This window comes from Lagenorhynchus albirostris, chromosome 3, assembly GCF_949774975.1.
Source record: "Lagenorhynchus albirostris chromosome 3, mLagAlb1.1, whole genome shotgun sequence".
Taxonomy (NCBI): Eukaryota; Metazoa; Chordata; class Mammalia; order Artiodactyla; family Delphinidae; genus Lagenorhynchus; species Lagenorhynchus albirostris.
Genome location: NC_083097.1, coordinates 155,837,033 through 155,855,805, shown reverse-complemented (window position 1 = coordinate 155,855,805; position 18,773 = coordinate 155,837,033). Strand labels below are relative to the sequence as shown.

The following is an 18,773-nucleotide window of genomic DNA, read 5'->3' as shown; positions in this document are numbered from 1 at the left end:
GAAATGAAGGAAACAATAGCAAAGATCAATAAAACTAAAAGCTGGTTCTTTGAGAAGATAAACAAAATAGATAAACCACTAGCCAGACTCATCAAGAAAAAAAGGGGGAAGACTCAAATTAATAGAATTAGAAATGAAAAAGGAGAGGTAACAACTGACACTGCAGAAATAAAAAAGATCATGAGAGATTACTACAAGCAACTCTATGCCAATAAAGTGGACAATCTGGAAGAAATGGACAAATTCTTAGAAATGCACAACCTGCCAAGACTGAATCAGGAAAAAATAGAAAATATGAACAGACCAATCACAAGCACTGAAATTGAAACTGTGATTAAAAATCTTCCAACAACAAAAGCCCAGGACCAGATGGCTTCACAGGCGAATTCTATCAAACATTTAGAGAAAAGCTAACACCTATCCTTCTCAAACTCTTCCAAAATATAACAGAGGGAGGAACACTCCCAAATTCCTTCTACGAGGCCACCATCACCTTGATATCAAAACCAGACAAGAATGTCACAAAGAAAGAAAACTACAGGCCAAATCACTGATGAACATAGATGCAAAAATCCTCAACAAAATACTAGCAAACAGAATCCAACAGCTCATTAAAAGGATCATACACCATGATCAAGTGGGGTTTATTCCAGGAATGCAAGGATTCTTCAATATACGCAAATCTATCAATGTGATAAACCATATTAACAAATTGAAGGAGAAAACCATATGATCATCTCAATAGATGCAGAGAAAGCTTTTGACAAAATTCAACACCCATTTATGATAAAAACCCTGCAGAAAGTAGGCATAGAGGGAACTTTCCTCAACATAATAAAGGCCATATATGACAAGCCCACAGCAAACATCACCCTCAATGGTGAAAAACTGAAAGCATTTCCACTAAGATCAGGAACAAGACAAGGTTGCCCACTCTCACCACTCTTATTCAACATAGTTTTGGAAGTTTTAGCCACAGCAATCAGAGAAGAAAAGGAAATAAAAGGAATCCAAATCGGAAAAGAAGAAGTAAAGCTGTCACTGTTTGCAGAGAGAATCCTAAAGATGCTACCAGAAAACTACTAGAGCTAATCAATGAATTTGGTAAAGTGGCAGGATACAAAATTAATGCACAGAAATCTCTGGCATTCCTATATACTAATGATGAAAAATCTGAACGTGAAATCAAGAAAACACTCCCATTTACCATTGCAACAAAAAGAATAAAATATCTAGGAATAAACCTACCTAAGGAGACAAAAGACCTGTATGCAGAAAATTATAAGACACTGATGAAAGAAATTAAAGATGATACAAATAGATGGAGAGATATACCATGTTCTTGGATTGGAAGAATCAACATTGTGAAAATGACTCTACTACCCAAAGCAATCTATAGATTCAATGCAATCCCTATCAAACTACCACTGGCATTTTTCACAGAACTAGAACAAAAAATTTCACAATTTGTATGGAAACACAAAAGACCCCGAATAGCCAAAGCAATCTTGAGAACGAAAAAAGGAGCTGGAGGAATCAGGCTCCCTGACTTCAGACTATACTACAAAGCTACAGTAATCAAGACCGTATGGTACTGGCCCAAAAACAGAAAGATAGATCAATGGAACAGGATAGAAAGCCCAGAGATAAACCCACGCACATATGGACACCTTATCTTTGATAAAGGTGGCAGGAATGTACAGTGGAGAAAGGACAGCCTCTTCAATAAGTGGTGCTGGGAAAACTGGACAGGTACATGTGAAAGTATGAGATTAGATCACTCCCTAACACCATACACAAAAATAAGCTCAAAATGGATTAAAGACCTAAATGTAAGGCCAGAAACTATCAAACTCTTAGAGGAAAACATAGGCAGAACACTCTATGACATAAATCACAGCAAGATCCTTTCTGACCCACCTCCTAGAGTAATGGAAATAAAACCAAAAATAAATAAATGGGACCTAATGAAACTTCAAAGCTTTTGCACAGCAAAGGAAACCATAAACAAGACCAAAAGACAGCCCTCAGAATGGGAGAAGATATTTGCAAATGAAGCAACCGACAAAGGATTAATCTCCAAAATTTACAAGCAGCTCATGCAGCTCAATAACAAGAAAACAAACAACACAATCCCAAAATGGGCAGAAGACCTAAATAGACATTTCTCCAAAGAAGATATACAGACTGCCAACAAACACATGAAAGAATGCTCAACATCATTCATCATTAGAGAAATGCAAATCAAAACTACAATGAGATATCATCTCACACTGGTCAGAATGGCCATCATCAAAAAATCTAGAAACAATAAATGCTGGAGAGGGTGTGGAGAAAAGGGAACACTCTTGCACTGCTGGTGGGAATGTGAATTGGTTCAGCCACTATGGAGAACAGTATGGAGGTTCCTTAAAAAACTACAAATAGAACTACCATATGACCCAGCAATCCCACTACTGGGCATATACCCTGAGAAAACCAAAATTCAAAAAGAGTCATGTACCTAAATGTTCATTGCAGCTCTATTTACAATAGCCCGGAGATGGAAACAACCTAAGCGCCCATCATCGGATGAATGGATAAAGAAGATGTGGCACATATATACAATGGAATATTACTCAGCCATAAAAAGAAACGAAATTGAGCTATTTGTAATGAGGTGGATAGACCTAGAGTCTGTCCTACAGAGTGAAGTAAGTCAGAAAGAGAAAGACAAATACCGTATGCTAACACATATATATGGAATTTAAGGAAAAAAATGTCATGAAGAACCTAGCGGTAAGGCAGGAATAAAGACGCAGACCTACTGGGGAACAGACTTGAGGTTATGGGGAGAGGGAAGGGTGAGCTGTGACAGGGCGAGAGAGAGTCATGGACATATACACACTAACAAACGTAGTAAGGTAGATAGCTAGTGGGAAGCAGCCACATGGCACAGGGATATTGGCTCGGTGCTTTCTGACAGCCTGGAGGGGTGGGATAGGGAGGGTGGGAGGGAGGGAGACGCAAGAGGGAAGACATATGGGAACATATGTTTATGTATAACTGATTCACTTTGTTATAAAGCAGAAACTAACACACCATTGTAAAGCAATTATACCCCAATAAAGATGTTTAAAAAAAAAAGTATGTCAAAATTAAACAACACACTCAAAGGAGAATTACAAGGAAAATTAGAAAATATTTTGAGATAAATGAAAATGAAAATACAGCATGCCAAAACTTATGAGGTGCAGTGAAAGCAGTGCTCAGTTTCCTGCCATCCATAGCTATAAGTTATAGGCCTATCTTAAAAAGAAAATCACAAATCAATAACCTAACTTCATACCTTAAGAAACAAGAAAAAGATTAAGTTAAACCCAAACTTAGAACAATGAAAAAAATAAAGATTAGAGCATAGATAAGTGAAATGGAGAACACAAAAGCAATAGAAAGAACCAAGGAAACCAAAAGGTGGTTCTTTGAAAAGATCAACAAACTTGACAAAATATTAGCTAGACTGACCAAGAAAAATGATAGAAGACTCAAATTATTAAAATCAGGAAAAAAAAAAACTGGGGACATCAATAAAGACCTTACCAAAAAAAAAAGGATTAAAAGAGAATACTATGAACAACTGCACACCAACTAGATAACCTAGATGAAATGGAGAAATTCCTAGAAACACATAAACTATCAAAACTAACACAAGAATAAATGGAAAAACATCTGAATAGACCTATATCAAGTAAAGAGATTTAATCAGTAATCAAAAACAAAATGAGAGGCATCCAGACTGGAAATGAAGTAAAACTACCTGCAGATGACATGATTTGTATATAGCAAATCCTAAGGCATCCACAAAAGAACTAATAGAGTGAATAAATGAATTCGGAGAAGCTGCAGGATACTAGACCAATATACAAAAATCAATTCTATTTCCATACATTAGTAATGAACAATTTTAAAATGAAATTAACAAAATTCCATTTACAGTAGCATCAAAAAGAATAAAATACTTAGCAACAAACTTAACAAAATAAGCACAATCCCTGCACACTAAAAACTATAAAACATAATTGAAAGAAATTTAAAAGACCAAAATAAATAGAAAGTCATCTCATATTGTGGATTAGGAGACTAACACTGTTAAGATGGCAAAGAGGACTTCCCTGGTGGTCCAGTGGTTAAGACTCTGCGCTTCCACCACAGGGGGCACGGGTGTGATCCCTGGTCAGGGAACTAAGATCCCACATGCCACATAGTGCAGCCAAAAAAATAAAATTAAAAAAGAAATCTGGGGCTTCCGTGGTGGCGTAGTGGTTGAGAGTCCGCCTGCTGATGCAGGGGACGTGGGTTTGTGCCCCGGTCTGGGAGGATCCCACATGCCTCGGAGTGGCTGGGCCCGTGAGCCATGGCCGCTGAGCCTGCGTGTCTGGAGCCTGTGCTCCGCAACGGGAGGGAGGGGCCACAACAGTGAGAGGCCCGCGTACTGAAAAAAAAAAAATGAAATCTGATACCAGTCATTTGGGTACATCCCTGGTGGTGCAGTGGTTAAGAATCTGCCTGCCAGTGCAGGGGACATGGGTTCAATCCCTGGTCCGAGAAGATCCCACTTCAGCACCACAACTACTGAAGCCTGCATGCCTACAGCCTGTGCTCCGCAACAAGAGAAGCCACTGCAATGAGAAGCCTGCGCACCCCAACGAAGGGTAGACCCTGTTCGCCACAACTAGAGAAAGCCCACGTGCAGCAACAAAGACCCAATGCAGCCAAAAATAAATAAATAAATTTTTAATATAAAATAAAAAGATGGCAATATACCCCAAATTGACCTACACATTTTGATGCAATCCCAATCAAAATACCAGCTGCCTTTTTTGCAAAATTTAAAAAGATGATCCTAAAATTCATGTGGAAATGCAAGGGACCTCAAATAGCCAAATCAATGTTGAAAAAAAAGTTAAAGAATTCACATTCCCAATTTCAAAACATACCACAAAGCTACAATAATCAAGACTGTGGTAGACATATATATCAATGGAATAAAATTGAGAGTCCAGAAGTAAATATTTAATTAATGGTTAATTGACTTTCAACAAGGATGCCAAAAAAATTCAATGGGGAAAAATTCTTTTCAACAAATGGTGCTGGGACAACTGGATATCCAATGGAAAGGATGAAGTTGGACCCCTAACTCACACCATACACAAAAATTGTCACAAAATGGATCAAAGACCTAAATACAAGGGCTAAAACTGGAAAACTCTTAGAAGAAAACATAGGTGTCAATCTATTTGACCTTGGATTTCTTAGATGTGACATCTAACACACAAGCAACCAAAGAAGATAAACTAGATTTCATCACAATTTTAAAACTTTTGTGCATCAAAGGGCACAATTAAGAAAGTGAATGGAAGAAACTATTTGCAAATCATATATCTGATAAGGCTATACTATCCAGAATATACGAAGAACTCTTTCAACTGAGTAATAAAAAGATAAATAATTTAAAAACAAGCAAAGGATCTGAATAGACATTTCTCCAAAGAAGATACACAAATGGCCAAATACATATGAGAATATGCTCAACATCATTAGTCATCAGGGAAATACAAATCAAAACCACAATAAGATACTACCTCACATCCACCAGGATGGCTATAATCTGGTGGTTCCAGGCATCCCGGGGTTTGTGACTGCATCACCCCAATCTCTGCCTCCATTGTCATTGGCCATGTCCCTGTGTATCTGTATCACGAATATCCCTCTTCTTTCTCTCAAAGGACACCTGTCATTGGAGTCAGGGCCCACCCTAATCCAGGGTCATCTCATCTTGTGATCCTTTCCTTGATGTTGTCTGCAGAGACCCCATTTCCAGTTAAGGCCACATTCTGAGTTTCCAGACAGACTTCAGGGGGACACAACACTGACGACTTGCTTAAGGTCACCTGTCTCTTAAGAGGCAGGAGTGAGGTCTGACCATGTTCACTCTGATCCCTCCACAGCCTGCCTCGAAGTCAGTGTCCAAAACCAGGGCACAGCCACCCTGATGTGGGCATGGGCCAGTGCCGCAGGACAGATCCCTCAGCAGAACCAGGCCAGCCACACCACCAGATGCCCACCTCTACCACCCTCAATGTTCCACTGCTGAAGCTGGAAGATTAGGACTCACTTTCCCAGGTGTCTGAGCAAGGCATGGCCATCGGACCCACACAGTACTAGGAGGCATAGGGAAAATCTGCTGTGGGCTCCTCAGAGAGCATCTGTTCTCTGAATAGAAGAAAGAGCAGGTGACACCCTGTGCTAGGTAGGACTGCCTCAAGGTCCGTGTACCACCGTATGCATGCACCTTCTCCAAGCTATTCCACCAAACACTAATCCAGGCGCTGCTGTGAAGGGATTCTGCAGAAGGAATATAGGTCCCAGATCGGTTGACTATGAGTTCATTAACAAGATTATCCTGGTTGGGCCTGACCTAATCAGGTGAGACCTTCGAAGGGAGGGGGTTCTTCCTGGCCAAAGAGATTTGGAGCATAAGAGCGAATGGACATGAGGGGCCATGTGGCAAAGGACCTAAGAGCAGCCCCTGGCTGCCAGCCAGCCAGGAAATAGCCTTAGACCCGGAACCACAAGGAAATGAATTCTGCCAGCAACTTGGATGAGCTTGGAAAAGGACCCTGAGAGAACTCAGCCAGATGGCATATGGATTCCAGCCCTTGAGACCCTGAAAAGAGAATCCAGAATCCACATCTTGAATTCTGATCTATAGAACTGTGAACTAACAGATGGGCATTATTTAAAGCCACTGAGTTTGTGATAATTTACTGCACAGCAGTGAAAAGGAAAAAAGCAAACACACACACAATCCTTACATGTTCTTCCCACCTTGAACATGATGGCTGGAGCTAGGGAAGCCATCTTGTGACCATGAGGCAATAAGCTTTAGAAAGATCTTTATCTTATGCTCAAGAAAGCAAAGATCTAGACAGATAGAGCCTGTGTCCTTGTGGTAGATTGTTAGAAATTGTCCCCAATTAACCAGGGGACTCCTCATCAACAGTGAGGTCTACTTCTCCAACTCCTTGGAACTAGGCTGGCCTTATGTCTGGCTTTGTGCAATAAAACACAGAGAATGTAATATTCTGGGACTGGTGAAAACAAATCTTAACAAACCCTGTAGCATCTCCTAATCCATAAAGGGAACCCAGCCAGAAGACGAAGGAGCTCAGGCTACCCACATGGAGAAAGAGGCCTTGAGAATGAGATGTCACAAGGAGAGCATAGCCCCAGAGGAGAGAACAGCATGGTCCCAGACAGGAATGAGCCCAGACAACATCTCTAGAAGAGAGAGGCCTGTCATCACAGCCAGCCCCCTGACTGGGACATCAGACACACAAATGAGGCCAGACTGGATCCTCCTGTCCCAGTCAACACCAGGTGGAGCAGAGATGAGCCACCCACGCTGAGCACTGCTTGAATTCCTGCCCACAGACTGTTCCATTGGGCCACTAAGTTCTGGGGTTATTTGTATACCTGATACAGGCCTGATGAGTCAGCTGAGCACTGCCGTCACCCGCACTGAAAACAGGCCTGGTTCCTCCAGGCCTGTTCCTATGAGATGGTCAACTGACCTGTGACACCCCAGGCGGAAGGAGACCTTCTGCCCCTGGCCTCACAGCTGTACTCCCCAGCGTCCCTATTCCCCACCTGCTGCACCACCAGCTGCCGGGTGCAGCCCTTGGCCTCCATGCACACTTTTGAGCTCACACTCAGCTTCTTCCTTTCCTTGTACCATGTCACCTCCGTCTGGGCCTGGGCCACCTCGCAGCTCAGTGTGGCACTGGCCCCCACCTCGGCCTGTACCTCCCTGAGTGCTGGCTGCTCCTTGGCAAACATCGCCGAGGGCTCTGGCAACAGGGAGGGACACACAGCAGGGGCTCTGCCAAGGTGAGGTTTCCCGAGTCCTGGAGCCATGACAGAGCTTTGCTCTAGACCCCAGGCAGCCTCGGATCCCACCCCCCATGAGGATCCTTTGTGATGAGGTGCTGCACATGGAACCCTCCATGGGCACAGTTGGTCCAGGTACCCCAACCCCTCCTGGGTGTGATGGGAAGCAGCCTCAGAGCTCCATGATGGGCAGCCCAGCCCCAGTGCCTGTGCTCAGATGGAAGGAGGCATGGGCAGCATGGCAGAGACCCTTCTGAGGGCCAAGATGGGGCAGAACTGGACTTGGAGAATCTGCCAAGAGACCTCATTGGCTTCTAGAAAGAGCCAGGGCCTCAGATTCACCAAGATCCAAATCTAACCTTCCAAGGACACTTCCAGCACTTTCTAGGTCTGCTCTGCCTCATTTCCTCATCTTTAAAAAGAGGACAAGGGTTTTACATTTCCTTCTTATCTTCTTTTATTTTCCAGGCCTGCATTCTTCACCTATATATATTAGTTTCATGGGTCGTTTCTTCACCCAGATTCAGAAGTAACTGCCCCTACCCCCAAGTATTCTCAGAAGAAATGAAGGGAGAGACAGCTTGGCCTTGCAAGTGCCGCACAGCTGGATGCAGCCAGACCTGCTCCCCACACACCAAGCCTGGGAGGCAGTGCACTAACCACAGACACGCGACCGGAAGTCCACAGAGTCCTCGCCCACTTGGCACAAGTAGGTGCCCTCATCCTGCACGGTGACTGAGGTAGCCACCAGCCGGTGCCGTGTGCCCATGTCCTCCTGTGAGAAGTACTGGCGGGAGTGACCAAGCTCCACCCCATCCTTGTACCAGTGTACACACATGTGGGCCTCTGAAGTTTGGTATTCAAAGTGGGCTGAGCCCCCGGCCATGGCGTCTACACAGCCACCAGCCATGTCCTTGTGCAAAACAGGATGTGAGGCCTACAAGGGCACATGGGCAGGTCAGGGGGCCGACAGAGCCCTAACCACACACGTGCCCAGGCAGCTAGCAGAGGAAGGGGCTCAGGGCTTCAGGATCATGGGAGACACTGGCCCTCGCCCCAACCTAGGCCCCTTCAGAGACAGGGCCAGCCTCAGCGGCTGACTTTCAACCACCCAAGTGCCACCCACTCATAGGAAGCTCCTCCCCTACTGAGCAGAGTCCCTGACCCCTACCCTCCCAACGGTGTTGGCAGGGTCCCTGGTTCCCCACCCTACCCTCAGGGGTCACCTGAGCCTGCCTGACCCCCTACCCTCCTCACAAGGTCAGCAGAGCTGCCCAGACTCCTGCCCTCCCCACATGGTCACCTGACTCCATCCCACCCCCCCACTGTCTCCATAGCATGGGCTGAGCACCCCACACACACCCCTGCCCTCCCCACAGGGTCACCTGAGCCTATCTGACTCCCCACCCTCCTCAGGGGGTTGGCAGAGCCCCTGATCCCCCACCGTCCCCACGGGGACAGAGAACAGCGGCTCCTGCTACCCAGGTCCCCCAGAGCCCATCCAGAGCTGGGGGACAGAATGCGCAGCCCTGGCCACGGCGGCGGCCCAGGGAGGACATGAACACACACACACTGGTGTCACCTTGCACCAATAGTTGGTAGGTGATGCGGTCCCCGTGGCTGACACACTCATACAGGCCTGCGTCTTCTCGCTTCACGTCCCGCACTAGCAGTGCCCACTGCCCGGCTGACGCCTGCACCTCATACTTGGGGCCTGGAGACAGTGCGTGTCCGTCCTTGAGCCACGTCACAGCTGCAGCCTGGTCCGATAACTCGGCCAGGAGCTGGGCCTCCTCGTGCAGCCGGGCCAGCACCTCCCGTGCTGCCACTGCTGCTGCCGGACCCTTGGTCGTCAGCCCCAGGGCTGCTGGAAGTCACAGACAGGTGGAAAAAGGGGGTGTGGGTGAAGGGGGAAGTGGACAGGGGGGAGTGGAACGAGGCAGAGTGAACAGAGGGGGAAGAGCCAGATATGGTGGAGGGGAGTCAGAGAGGCAAGAAAGGCGGAGACAGGACAAGAAGTGGCATAGAAGGAATCAACAAAGAGGGAGGAGGGGAGAAGGGGAAGGGAAGGGGGGCATACAGACAGAGAATTGAAGCTTGGCGCCATCGGGGACACTTTAGCCCCTCTTCCACTCACACCCGGGGACCTTGCACACCCCACCACCTGGCCCCACTTCATCCGGCAGCCCGCCTGCCCCAGGAGCAATGACAGATCTTCCGAGCCCTGAGACCCCAGGGACCCCATCCCGCCCCCACTCCTGGAGGAAACAGGGCTCAGAGGGGCCCCAGGGTCAGGGGATGGGGTCTCCCTACCTCGGACCTCCATGCGGATGCTGCTCTCGATACCATTGGCCACGAACTTGAGCTCGGCCCCGTGCAGGCTGACGGGCACCAAGCGAATGGTGAGGCTGTGCCGGGTGCCATCACGGTGTATCACGTACGCGCTGCTGGCCTTCAGGGCCTGCCCGTCCAGGAACCACTCCCCCGCTGAGGCCGTCGTGAGGTCCACAGAGAAGGTCACCTCGCCGCCTTCCACTGCCTCTACCGCCTTCAGAGGTGTTTTCACAGCCAGCTGCGGGGCTGTGGGATGGGGGCTTCAGGAAGGAGCTGGGCCCCTGCCCTCCTCTCCTCCAATGCCTGGGCCCAAATAACCCCTGCGCTAGGAAGTCCACTGGACAAGCGCATGGAGACCGCGAGCAAAAGTCAGATGCAGGGTGGAGTGAGGACAAGTTACAGCCACCCGAGATCCCCTTCAGATCCCACAAACCCAGTGTGGCAGGGCAGCTGTGTAGCCCAGTGCCCGGGGGCTGGTGGATACAGATAGGTTCCTGGGGGGCTTGAGTCCTGTCTTTGGGTCCCCTGGCCTTCCCACAAAAAAGTCTTCAAGAGCATCAGGACCCTGGGCCCACCCCACTACCGTAAGGAGGACCCATGAGTCACTCTGGCCTCTCCAAGGCTGGGCCACACTCTGGGTCTGGGTGATTCAGGGGCAGATGGCCCCACAGGTTGCTACCAGGGTGCCGGGGAGAACAGAGCCTTCCACACTTACCCAGGTGTACAGTTCCCGGGAACTCGAGGTAGGGGCTGTGGCCAAAGCTGTTCACAGCTGACACCCTGAACTGGAATTCCCCCTCCTCGGCCACGCCAGCCACAGTCAGCTCAGGCACTGCCACCCACTCGTCTTCATGGCACCGGCTCCAGGGGTAGGTGCCCACTCGCTTCTTCTCCACCAGGTAGCCATCGATAGCAACAGGGCGGTCCCCATGGGGTGGTGGCGACCAGCCAAGGGTCACGGAGCTCTCTGTCCTGGCCTTCACCACAGGGGCCTCAGGAGCACGCAGGAGCGGCCTTCTGGGGGCTGAGCAGAGCACGGGCCCATGTCAACAGCTGGGAGCCCCCTCCCCAGGCCCTGGCTCCAGGGTCACAGGAGGATAAAGGGGTTGTCACAGAATTCCCAGCCCTCCCCAGGGGCACTGCCCTGGTGGTCTGAAATGGCCTCAGCCCAAGGGGACTGCCAGCCCAAGAGGACGCTGTGAGCCCATAACCCCAGTCTCAGGTGTGGCCATTTGCAGTGGAAAGAGTGCCCGGGCTTCAGGGGCCACCCTGAGCTGTCCACGTGGCCTGGAAAGGAACTCTTTCCAGTCCTCAGCCTTGACTCCATGGGGATCTTGGGCTGGATGATGGTTGAGGCAAGGCACAATGACCCTTCCAAGGGTGCTGAGACCCACGTGCAGGGTCCCTATCCCCAGCAAAGGGCTGATCCTGGGGGAGCCAATCTCAACACCAAAGGCCACAGAAAGAGGACACACCCGCGATGTCACCCCCTACACGCCGTGCTTCTAGAACAACCTGCACTTTCTAATCTGGTTCACAGGGTGGGGGGCCACCAGGACTCCTACTTTGCAGATGCCTAGTGTGACCACAGTGGAGGAGGGTGTCAAACAAACCATGAGCCCCAGAGAACCAGAGCTACAACCTAGGCATTCCCTGCCCCGCACGGCGCTCCCCGCAACAGGCGACAACTCAGAGCAGGGCCCAGTGGACTGTGGGCAGTGTACCCTCTGTGTGACAGGTACTCCCTAGGCCCTTACCTGACACGCAAAACTGGGTGGATGTCCGGCAGCCCCCAGCCACAAAGGCCACCTCACCGGCATCGTCCAGGCTGCACTGGGAGACGGTCAGCGTGTGGCACGTGCCTTCGGCAGTAATGGCCACTCGGCCCCCGGCCACCACCTCCTTCTGGTTCCACAGCCAGTGGATGGGGCCCTCTGGCTTGGCCAGCTCCACACAGAACACGGCCGTGTCTCCCACTCGCCCAGCTGTCTTCCTCGGGAGCTTTCGAAGGAGGTTGCCTGGGGTGGGCAGAGGAGCAGTGGGGAAGGGGAGGGGGAAGGGCTGCAACTGGTCAGAGAGACCCCTGTAGGCCTGTCCCACCCCTACCTCCTTCCCGCCCCTGTCCCCCGAGTGCCAGGGTCCGCCCCTCCCTGACGCACCCCTCGTGCCAGGGTCCTGCCCACCCCACCCGCCCACTACCTACGCCGCTTGCCCAGCTCCTGTGAGACCCGGACCCTGCCCAGTCCCTGGGCCCCCTGCCTGCCTACCTTGCACCGCCAGCTCGGCCACCGTGCGACTGCCCTCTGCCGTCTCGCAGATGTACACAGCATCGTCATCGGAGGTGACGTTGAGCACCGTCAGCCGGCGCTCAGCGCCTGCCTCCTCGATGAGGTACTTGGCACCGGCCCACAGCCGCGTCTCCTCCTTATACCACGCAGTCTCCATGGGCGGCTGCGGCACCTCACACTGGAACGTGGCCGACGCTTTCTCTGGCACCTCCAGGTCCCGCAGCCGCTTTCTGAAGGGCACCTTGGGCTCTGCGGAAAAAGAGCTCAGGTGAGTGGGGCGCGGAGAGGGAAGAGGGGCAGGCAGGAGGGGTGACAGAGGGGGCGGTCAGGGGGCGAGGAGGAGGGTGAGCGGAAGGAGGGGGGCAGGGTAAAGGGACGTGTAAGGCTGGGGTGGAGGCAGGGAGCCAGGACAGGGGTTGGAGGGGCTTTGGGGGCAGAGGGTGGTGGGTGGGAGGGCAGAGGAGCTGTAAGGAGGGAACAGAGGGAGGTAGGGGTATAGAAAAGGAGGGAGGACAGAGGAGAGGGAAGAGAACTTAAAGGAAAGAGCCCCCCGCCCAAAATATAAGGAGAAGTCTGGAAGAGAAAAGGAGAAATGAGGCAGGTGAAGCCACAGCAAGCAGCCCCACTGAGCAGGCCCCTAGGCTGGTCCTGGACAGGCAGGATGGGTTGGGTTCACACAGCAGTGAGGCCACTGGACAAGTACTGGCCTGCGGAATCGCTCAACTCCAGGAGCGCACTTCCGTGTGAAAAACGAGGAAAATGAGGCACACACACAAAGGTTGAAGCGCCCTGCTGGAGATCCTACAGCTGGTAAAAAGTGGAGGTGGGACTCCAACCACTTCAAGAGGCTGGTCTTAGGAAACAAGAGTAAACAGCCCTCCAGCGAATTCTGATGGTGTTGATAACAGCTGCCCCGGTGCCCTGGGGGAGCCCCCAGACCTGGACATGAGCCTGCACACTGACCCAGAACCACCTTCAAGCTGCACCCTGGTGCAGCCCCAGCCTGAGGCCTCCGACAGCGCAAGGTTTGTCCTTGCTCCTGCCCTCCTTCCAGCTCTGCCAGGGAGACCCCCTTAGCATCCTGTAGGAGGGGTGGAGAGCCAGGTCACCCTCAGCCTGGAGAGAGCAGGCTCAGCCACTGGGCACCCTGACCATCTCCCAGAGGGAGGGGGTGTTAAGTGACAAAGCACTTTGTTGTATACTCGTGTTACTCTCACACAGACAATGGAACAGAACAGCGAGAGCTGCCAAGACCTCCAACCACGGATTCCTCTACCAGACAGGCACAGGGTGGGGAGATGGCAGCAGCAGCCAACGCTGGAAGGAAAAGACAGGAGGCCTGGGGAGGAGCCTCTGCCTGTGCTCACTGCGCACAGTGACCTCGTGCCCGGCGCCAGGAGCTCACCTCGCACGACGACTAGCACGGAGCTGTAGGTCTGGCCCACGAGGTTGGACGCCGTGCAAGTATAGAGGCCACAGTCTGACTGCTTGCAGAAGAGGATCTTGAGCACGAAGTTCTCCTGCGCGTCCTCATACACCACATGTCGCCGGCCCTCGGCCACCAGCTGCCCATCCTTCTTCCACACTATCTCAGGCTTGGGCTCACCCGTCACGAAGCAGCTGAGGCGCGCGTGCTTGCCCTCAGTCACCGTGCAGGTGCGCGTGCAGGCGCTGCGTGGCGAGGCCGGGGCGCCCTCGGTGCGCATGGCCTCGCGCCGCAGCTGCAGGTGCGCCAGGAGCATGGCTGTGGAGGCCCCAGGTGGGCAGTCTGCGTCTGTTTCCTTGTCCACTGAAAGTCCGGCGGCGGCACTAGCGGCGCCCAGCGGGTTCTCCGCGTGCACCGTGTAAGTGCCGCTGTCGCGCGGCCGCGCAGCCAGGATGCGCAGCGCGCTCGCCTCGCCGCTCGCCTCCACGCGCACTCGGGGAGCGTCCAGCGCGCCCAGGCGCCGCCCATCCTTGGCCCAGCTCACAGACATCGGCGGCGAACCGCGCACGCGGCAGCGGAAGGTGGCCTCGGCTCCCTCGCGCACGCGGATGGATGTGGGCCGCAGCAGAAAGTGGGGTGCCTGCTCGGCGCACGCTGCCTCGGCGTCCACCTGCAGGCCGACCGCCGCGAAGGCTTCGCCGATGGCGTTGCGCGCACGGCATACATACTGCCCGCTATCACCCAGCGCCAGGTCCAAGATGGTGAGGCGGTACAGGTCGCCGTCCTGGGCCAGGCGGAAGCGAGTGCCCGCCTCCACCTGCTGCAGGTCCTTCTCCCAGCTGACCTGCGGCGTGGGGTTGCCCACGATCTGGCAGCTCAGCGTGGCGTCTTTGCCCACCGACACCACGAAGGCCTTGGGCCGGGTTAGGAAGCGAGGTGCACCACTGAACGAGGAGTGATCCATGGTGGTGGGGGGGGGGAGGTGAGGGAACCTGCGAGTGGTGTGAGGGGGAAGGACAGAGTGGGGATGAGACTCTGCTGTGCTTAGAGCCCCTCGCCTTTTCCCCACGTGGCCACTTCACCTGTCCTGGAAAATCCAGCTTAATCCAGGGTAAAGCCCTCCACATGGCCCCTCTTCCCCATCCGGGTGCCGTCTCCCCTGACACACCCCACCCCTGCAGGTAGCATCACCAGATGGTATGGTGGTCCAGAAGTGTCGATTTGCCTCTTTCTGGACCCACCCCCCACCACCACCAAATGGGCTCCTTTTCATTGGCAGGAGCCTCTCCTCCCTCTCGTCCCAGCGCCAGGCCTGCTGCCCCAACTCAAGGTCCAGCTGAGCACCTGTCCCAAAACACCACACCAGCACCAAGCTTGCCCTCCTCCCTGTGCGGCATGTGCCACGCTGTACCTCATCACAAAGACCTTCCTTCCCTGTCCCACCTGGGCCACTCCACCTGCCAGTAGGTGTCCTGTCCCCTCCCCACACACTGTTGCTTCCTAGAGTCTGAAACTCCAACCTACCTAGTCTCCCCCAGTCACAGAGAGGCCACTCTCTGCACTCTGACAGGGCCTGGCTGTGGAAGCTCACAGTAAGTGCCCACTACTGGCCTGTCCCCTCTCTCTAAGGCACACCAGAGGTCAGAGGTTCTTCACCCCAGCAGACTCTCGTACGAGCCATCTGTTTGGCATGTCCGCTTTGTTCCCCATCCTCCCACCTCGGTGACTTCCCCCACCCAAGCGTTCGGGTTCCACTGCAGGCTGTGTGCACAGCTGCCGAGCCCCCCTCACTGGGCATTCCACAACAGAGAGCCCTCTACACAGGGCCTGTCCCCCCTGAAGCTGTCCTGGGCCGGGTCACATCTCACCTCTCCTGGGATCCCCCTCCTCCTCTGGACCCCTGAGGGGGTGTGCTCATCAATGAGCAAAAAATGGAAATCCTGCAGCTTGTGGGGTGGGGGCTCCTCCAGCGCACAGGGCTGCCCACCCCCCTCACCCTGAGTGCCTGCTTCCTTCCCCCAGGAATTGGAATGGGGAGGGGCAGGGGCAGTCAGTCAATGGTGTGTCTGTGGAGGACAATCAGAGAATCCCCCAGAAAGAGGCAAGGAGTTCCAGGCTGAGAATGAGCGGGCTGGCTAGCCAGGCCCAACTGGGGTTCCTGCAGGTAACGTAGTCACTCTGCAGATCTTAGCTGAGGCTCCACTGGCTGTGGCTCTGCTGACTGGACACCGTGCAGGGATGGGGCTGGCGCCATCAATGCCAAAGGCCCCAGGCTGACTCTGGCCTCTGCCCACTCCAGGTTGGGCACCGCTGGCCTCCAGCACAGGTGGGCCTTGCCTACCCAGGGGCTTCTATAAAGAGAGCCAAAACAAATGGACTCCCCTGGGCCCTGGGCTGTCCCCAAGTGCCTTAACTCTCTTCACCCCAAGAGCCGGGCCATCAGCATGGGCTGCCCACCATGGGACAAATGGGGCAACGTCCCCAGGCCCTCCAGCTCCCCATCCTGTGATTTAGGACCTAATCCCCTTAATCCCCTTCAAGGAGGTGAGCTGGGACCATGCTGCTGACTCACTGTGCAGTCAGCACCTCTGGCCCGCCCCCCGCTCCCCCACGGCCTGGCTGGGCTCTTGGCCTGGGAAGGACCCGGGCAGGTGGCCACCCGCCTCCATGGCCACCCTCCTGGGCCTCAGCGTCCCTCTGTGGAAAGATTACTTTGACACCAGTTCCCCAGGGCCCTGAGTTCTGGGCTCTTCCCAGCACACCACCGCCTCCTGAATTACACAGTTACTCTGTGGGTTCCCCAAGGCAGGACGTGGCATCCTCCCCCTGCCACACCCAGAGCAGCTGTGGGAGACAACTGTTCTGAGCTCATAAGTGAGTATATGCAGGGGACAGGGGGCCAATTCCACAGCTGGCAGCCTCTGGGGGCCAGGAGGACAGGGATGGGGAGGGAGGTCTCATCTCTGCACAGGCTCAGGGGGAGCCAGCTCTCAGCAGGTGCAGAAGGGGGGGCAGAGACCCCAAGAACCTCTAAAGCCACCGGGGATGCGCTCCCTGTCTAGGGCCTATATGCCCCACCCTCACTGCGGCAGACCTGTGGAGGTCTAAGGGGGCTCACCCAGACAAGACACCCCTTGACACCCCATACCAGGCAGGCATCCCCACTGGGCAGCAGGGACAAGGCACCCCAAGGTATGCCCCAGGACTCTGGAGCTGCCTTCATCCAAGCTGAGTGTGGGGCAGTGACCACCCAAGGCCCCTCTGGGCATAGGGCCACCTGCAGTGTCCTCCTCCTCCCCCTGCCATGTTGGGGGCTGGGGCTACTGGAGCTGCAGCCACAAGGGAAGAACAGGAGTTTCAGGAGGAGACACTGGGCCAGGACCTCAACCCCAGCTTCTCAAGGAAGCCTCTTCCTCTCACAGATGCCCACCTGGGAAGGCAGTGCCCTGTGGACCCCACTCGGGCTCCTTAGCCCCTTGGAGGCCCCAGCTTGGCACTGGCGGGATCTTCACTCTGAGGCCAAGACCCTCCCCCCTTGCAAGCCTGCCGGGGAGCCTTGTGGCTGACCCATGCCACACCCACAGCCCCTCCACCCTTGCTTTTCCAGAACTTGGGGTCTTTGTGGGTCTTGGGCCATTTTCCAGATGAGTCCAGAGTGGCAAGTGGCTCACAGCCTCAGAGCAGAACCTTGGGCGGCCCCCTCCCAGAAGCCCTGTCCCCCCAGTTTGCCCCCAACCCTGTGGCCCCCACACCCTTCCAGAAAAGACTTCAAAGGGAAGCTCCCGCAGTCTGTGCCTTTCCCTGAGACCCCTGGGCCTTCCAGCTTCCTGAACTCCAGGGGAAATTCTTTCCTGGAGTCAGGTGTCACCGGCCCTCTGGCTGTCCCCTCCGCTGAGCCAACAGGCCCAAAATAGCCCCAGCTGTCAGCGGGCATCCATCTCAACAGAGCTGGGGGCAGGGCCAGCCAGACCCTCAGGGCACTGGGCAAAGGAGGAGGTGGGTGCTTCTGACGCCCCCCTCCTCCCCCAGCTGCTCCCTCCCCACATGAGGGTCTGGCTCAGCTCACCAATGGGGCAGGGGCTAGAATCCATGGCCCCAACCCCAGGAGCAGCACCGCCTGGCTGAAACCCTACCCCAGGTCCCTCCATCCCCCAGAGCCATGACCTTCAGCAGAGCCGTCCTCAGGGGCACTGCATGGCCCCCCACCCCGCTTGCTCTCTGCCTCCTCACCTGTCTCTACCAGGGGCACTGGGCAGCACCCAGGCGAGGCGCTCAGATGCTGGGGCAGGGGCTGCTGGGTCTCACCTCCCTCCGAGGGCCCAGGACCGACAACGCTCCCACCCAGCAGCCCGCACTCCTGCCGGTCCTCAAACTGGACAGGGACAAAAGGACAGGCGGGTGCTATCAGCTGAAGGAGACTGGGCCCGCCCCCACCCCGCCCCCACCCCCGCCAGCCCGCCCAGCCGAGCTCCAAAATAGCCTGGGTGTCACTGCCCCAGATTTGGTTTCACCCCTGGCCCCAGGGAGGCAAAGGGCAGAGGCTCGGGGCGGCTGGGGGAGGAGGAGGCCTGTGTGTTCCAGTAATGTTGCAGGTGGGGCAGGGGCCCCAATTCGTGAGGACCCCGGCTCAGACCAGCATCCTGGAGTGCAGGGAGGGAAGGAGAATGGGGGATCCATTACCACCCCCAGGAGCACCCAGGACCATCCCCCAGAGGGGAACAGAACCACCCCAAGATGACCAGTCACCTGAGAGTCCTGCAGCCTCTTGGTAGAGGCAAGCAGCTAGGAGCCCAGCA

The 18,773-nt window shown here is 53.8% G+C and overlaps 1 protein-coding gene across 1 annotated transcript in view; it reads right to left on the bottom strand.

The window, feature by feature from the left end:
- Positions 1-18,347, bottom strand: part of OBSCN (obscurin, cytoskeletal calmodulin and titin-interacting RhoGEF) — a 179,017-nt gene extending 160,670 nt beyond the window's left edge. The window contains exons 1-7 of the mRNA XM_060144488.1: positions 18,208-18,347; positions 13,957-14,969; positions 12,531-12,800; positions 12,021-12,281; positions 10,979-11,287; positions 10,243-10,509; positions 9,512-9,796 (exon numbers count right to left, since the gene is read on the bottom strand). Of these exons, the coding sequence (XP_060000471.1) occupies positions 9,512-9,796; positions 10,243-10,509; positions 10,979-11,287; positions 12,021-12,281; positions 12,531-12,800; positions 13,957-14,941 (2,377 nt within the window). The 5' untranslated portion in view covers positions 14,942-14,969; positions 18,208-18,347. The remainder of the gene's footprint in view (positions 1-9,511; positions 9,797-10,242; positions 10,510-10,978; positions 11,288-12,020; positions 12,282-12,530; positions 12,801-13,956; positions 14,970-18,207) is intronic.
- Between the last annotated feature and the right edge of the window lie 426 nt (positions 18,348-18,773).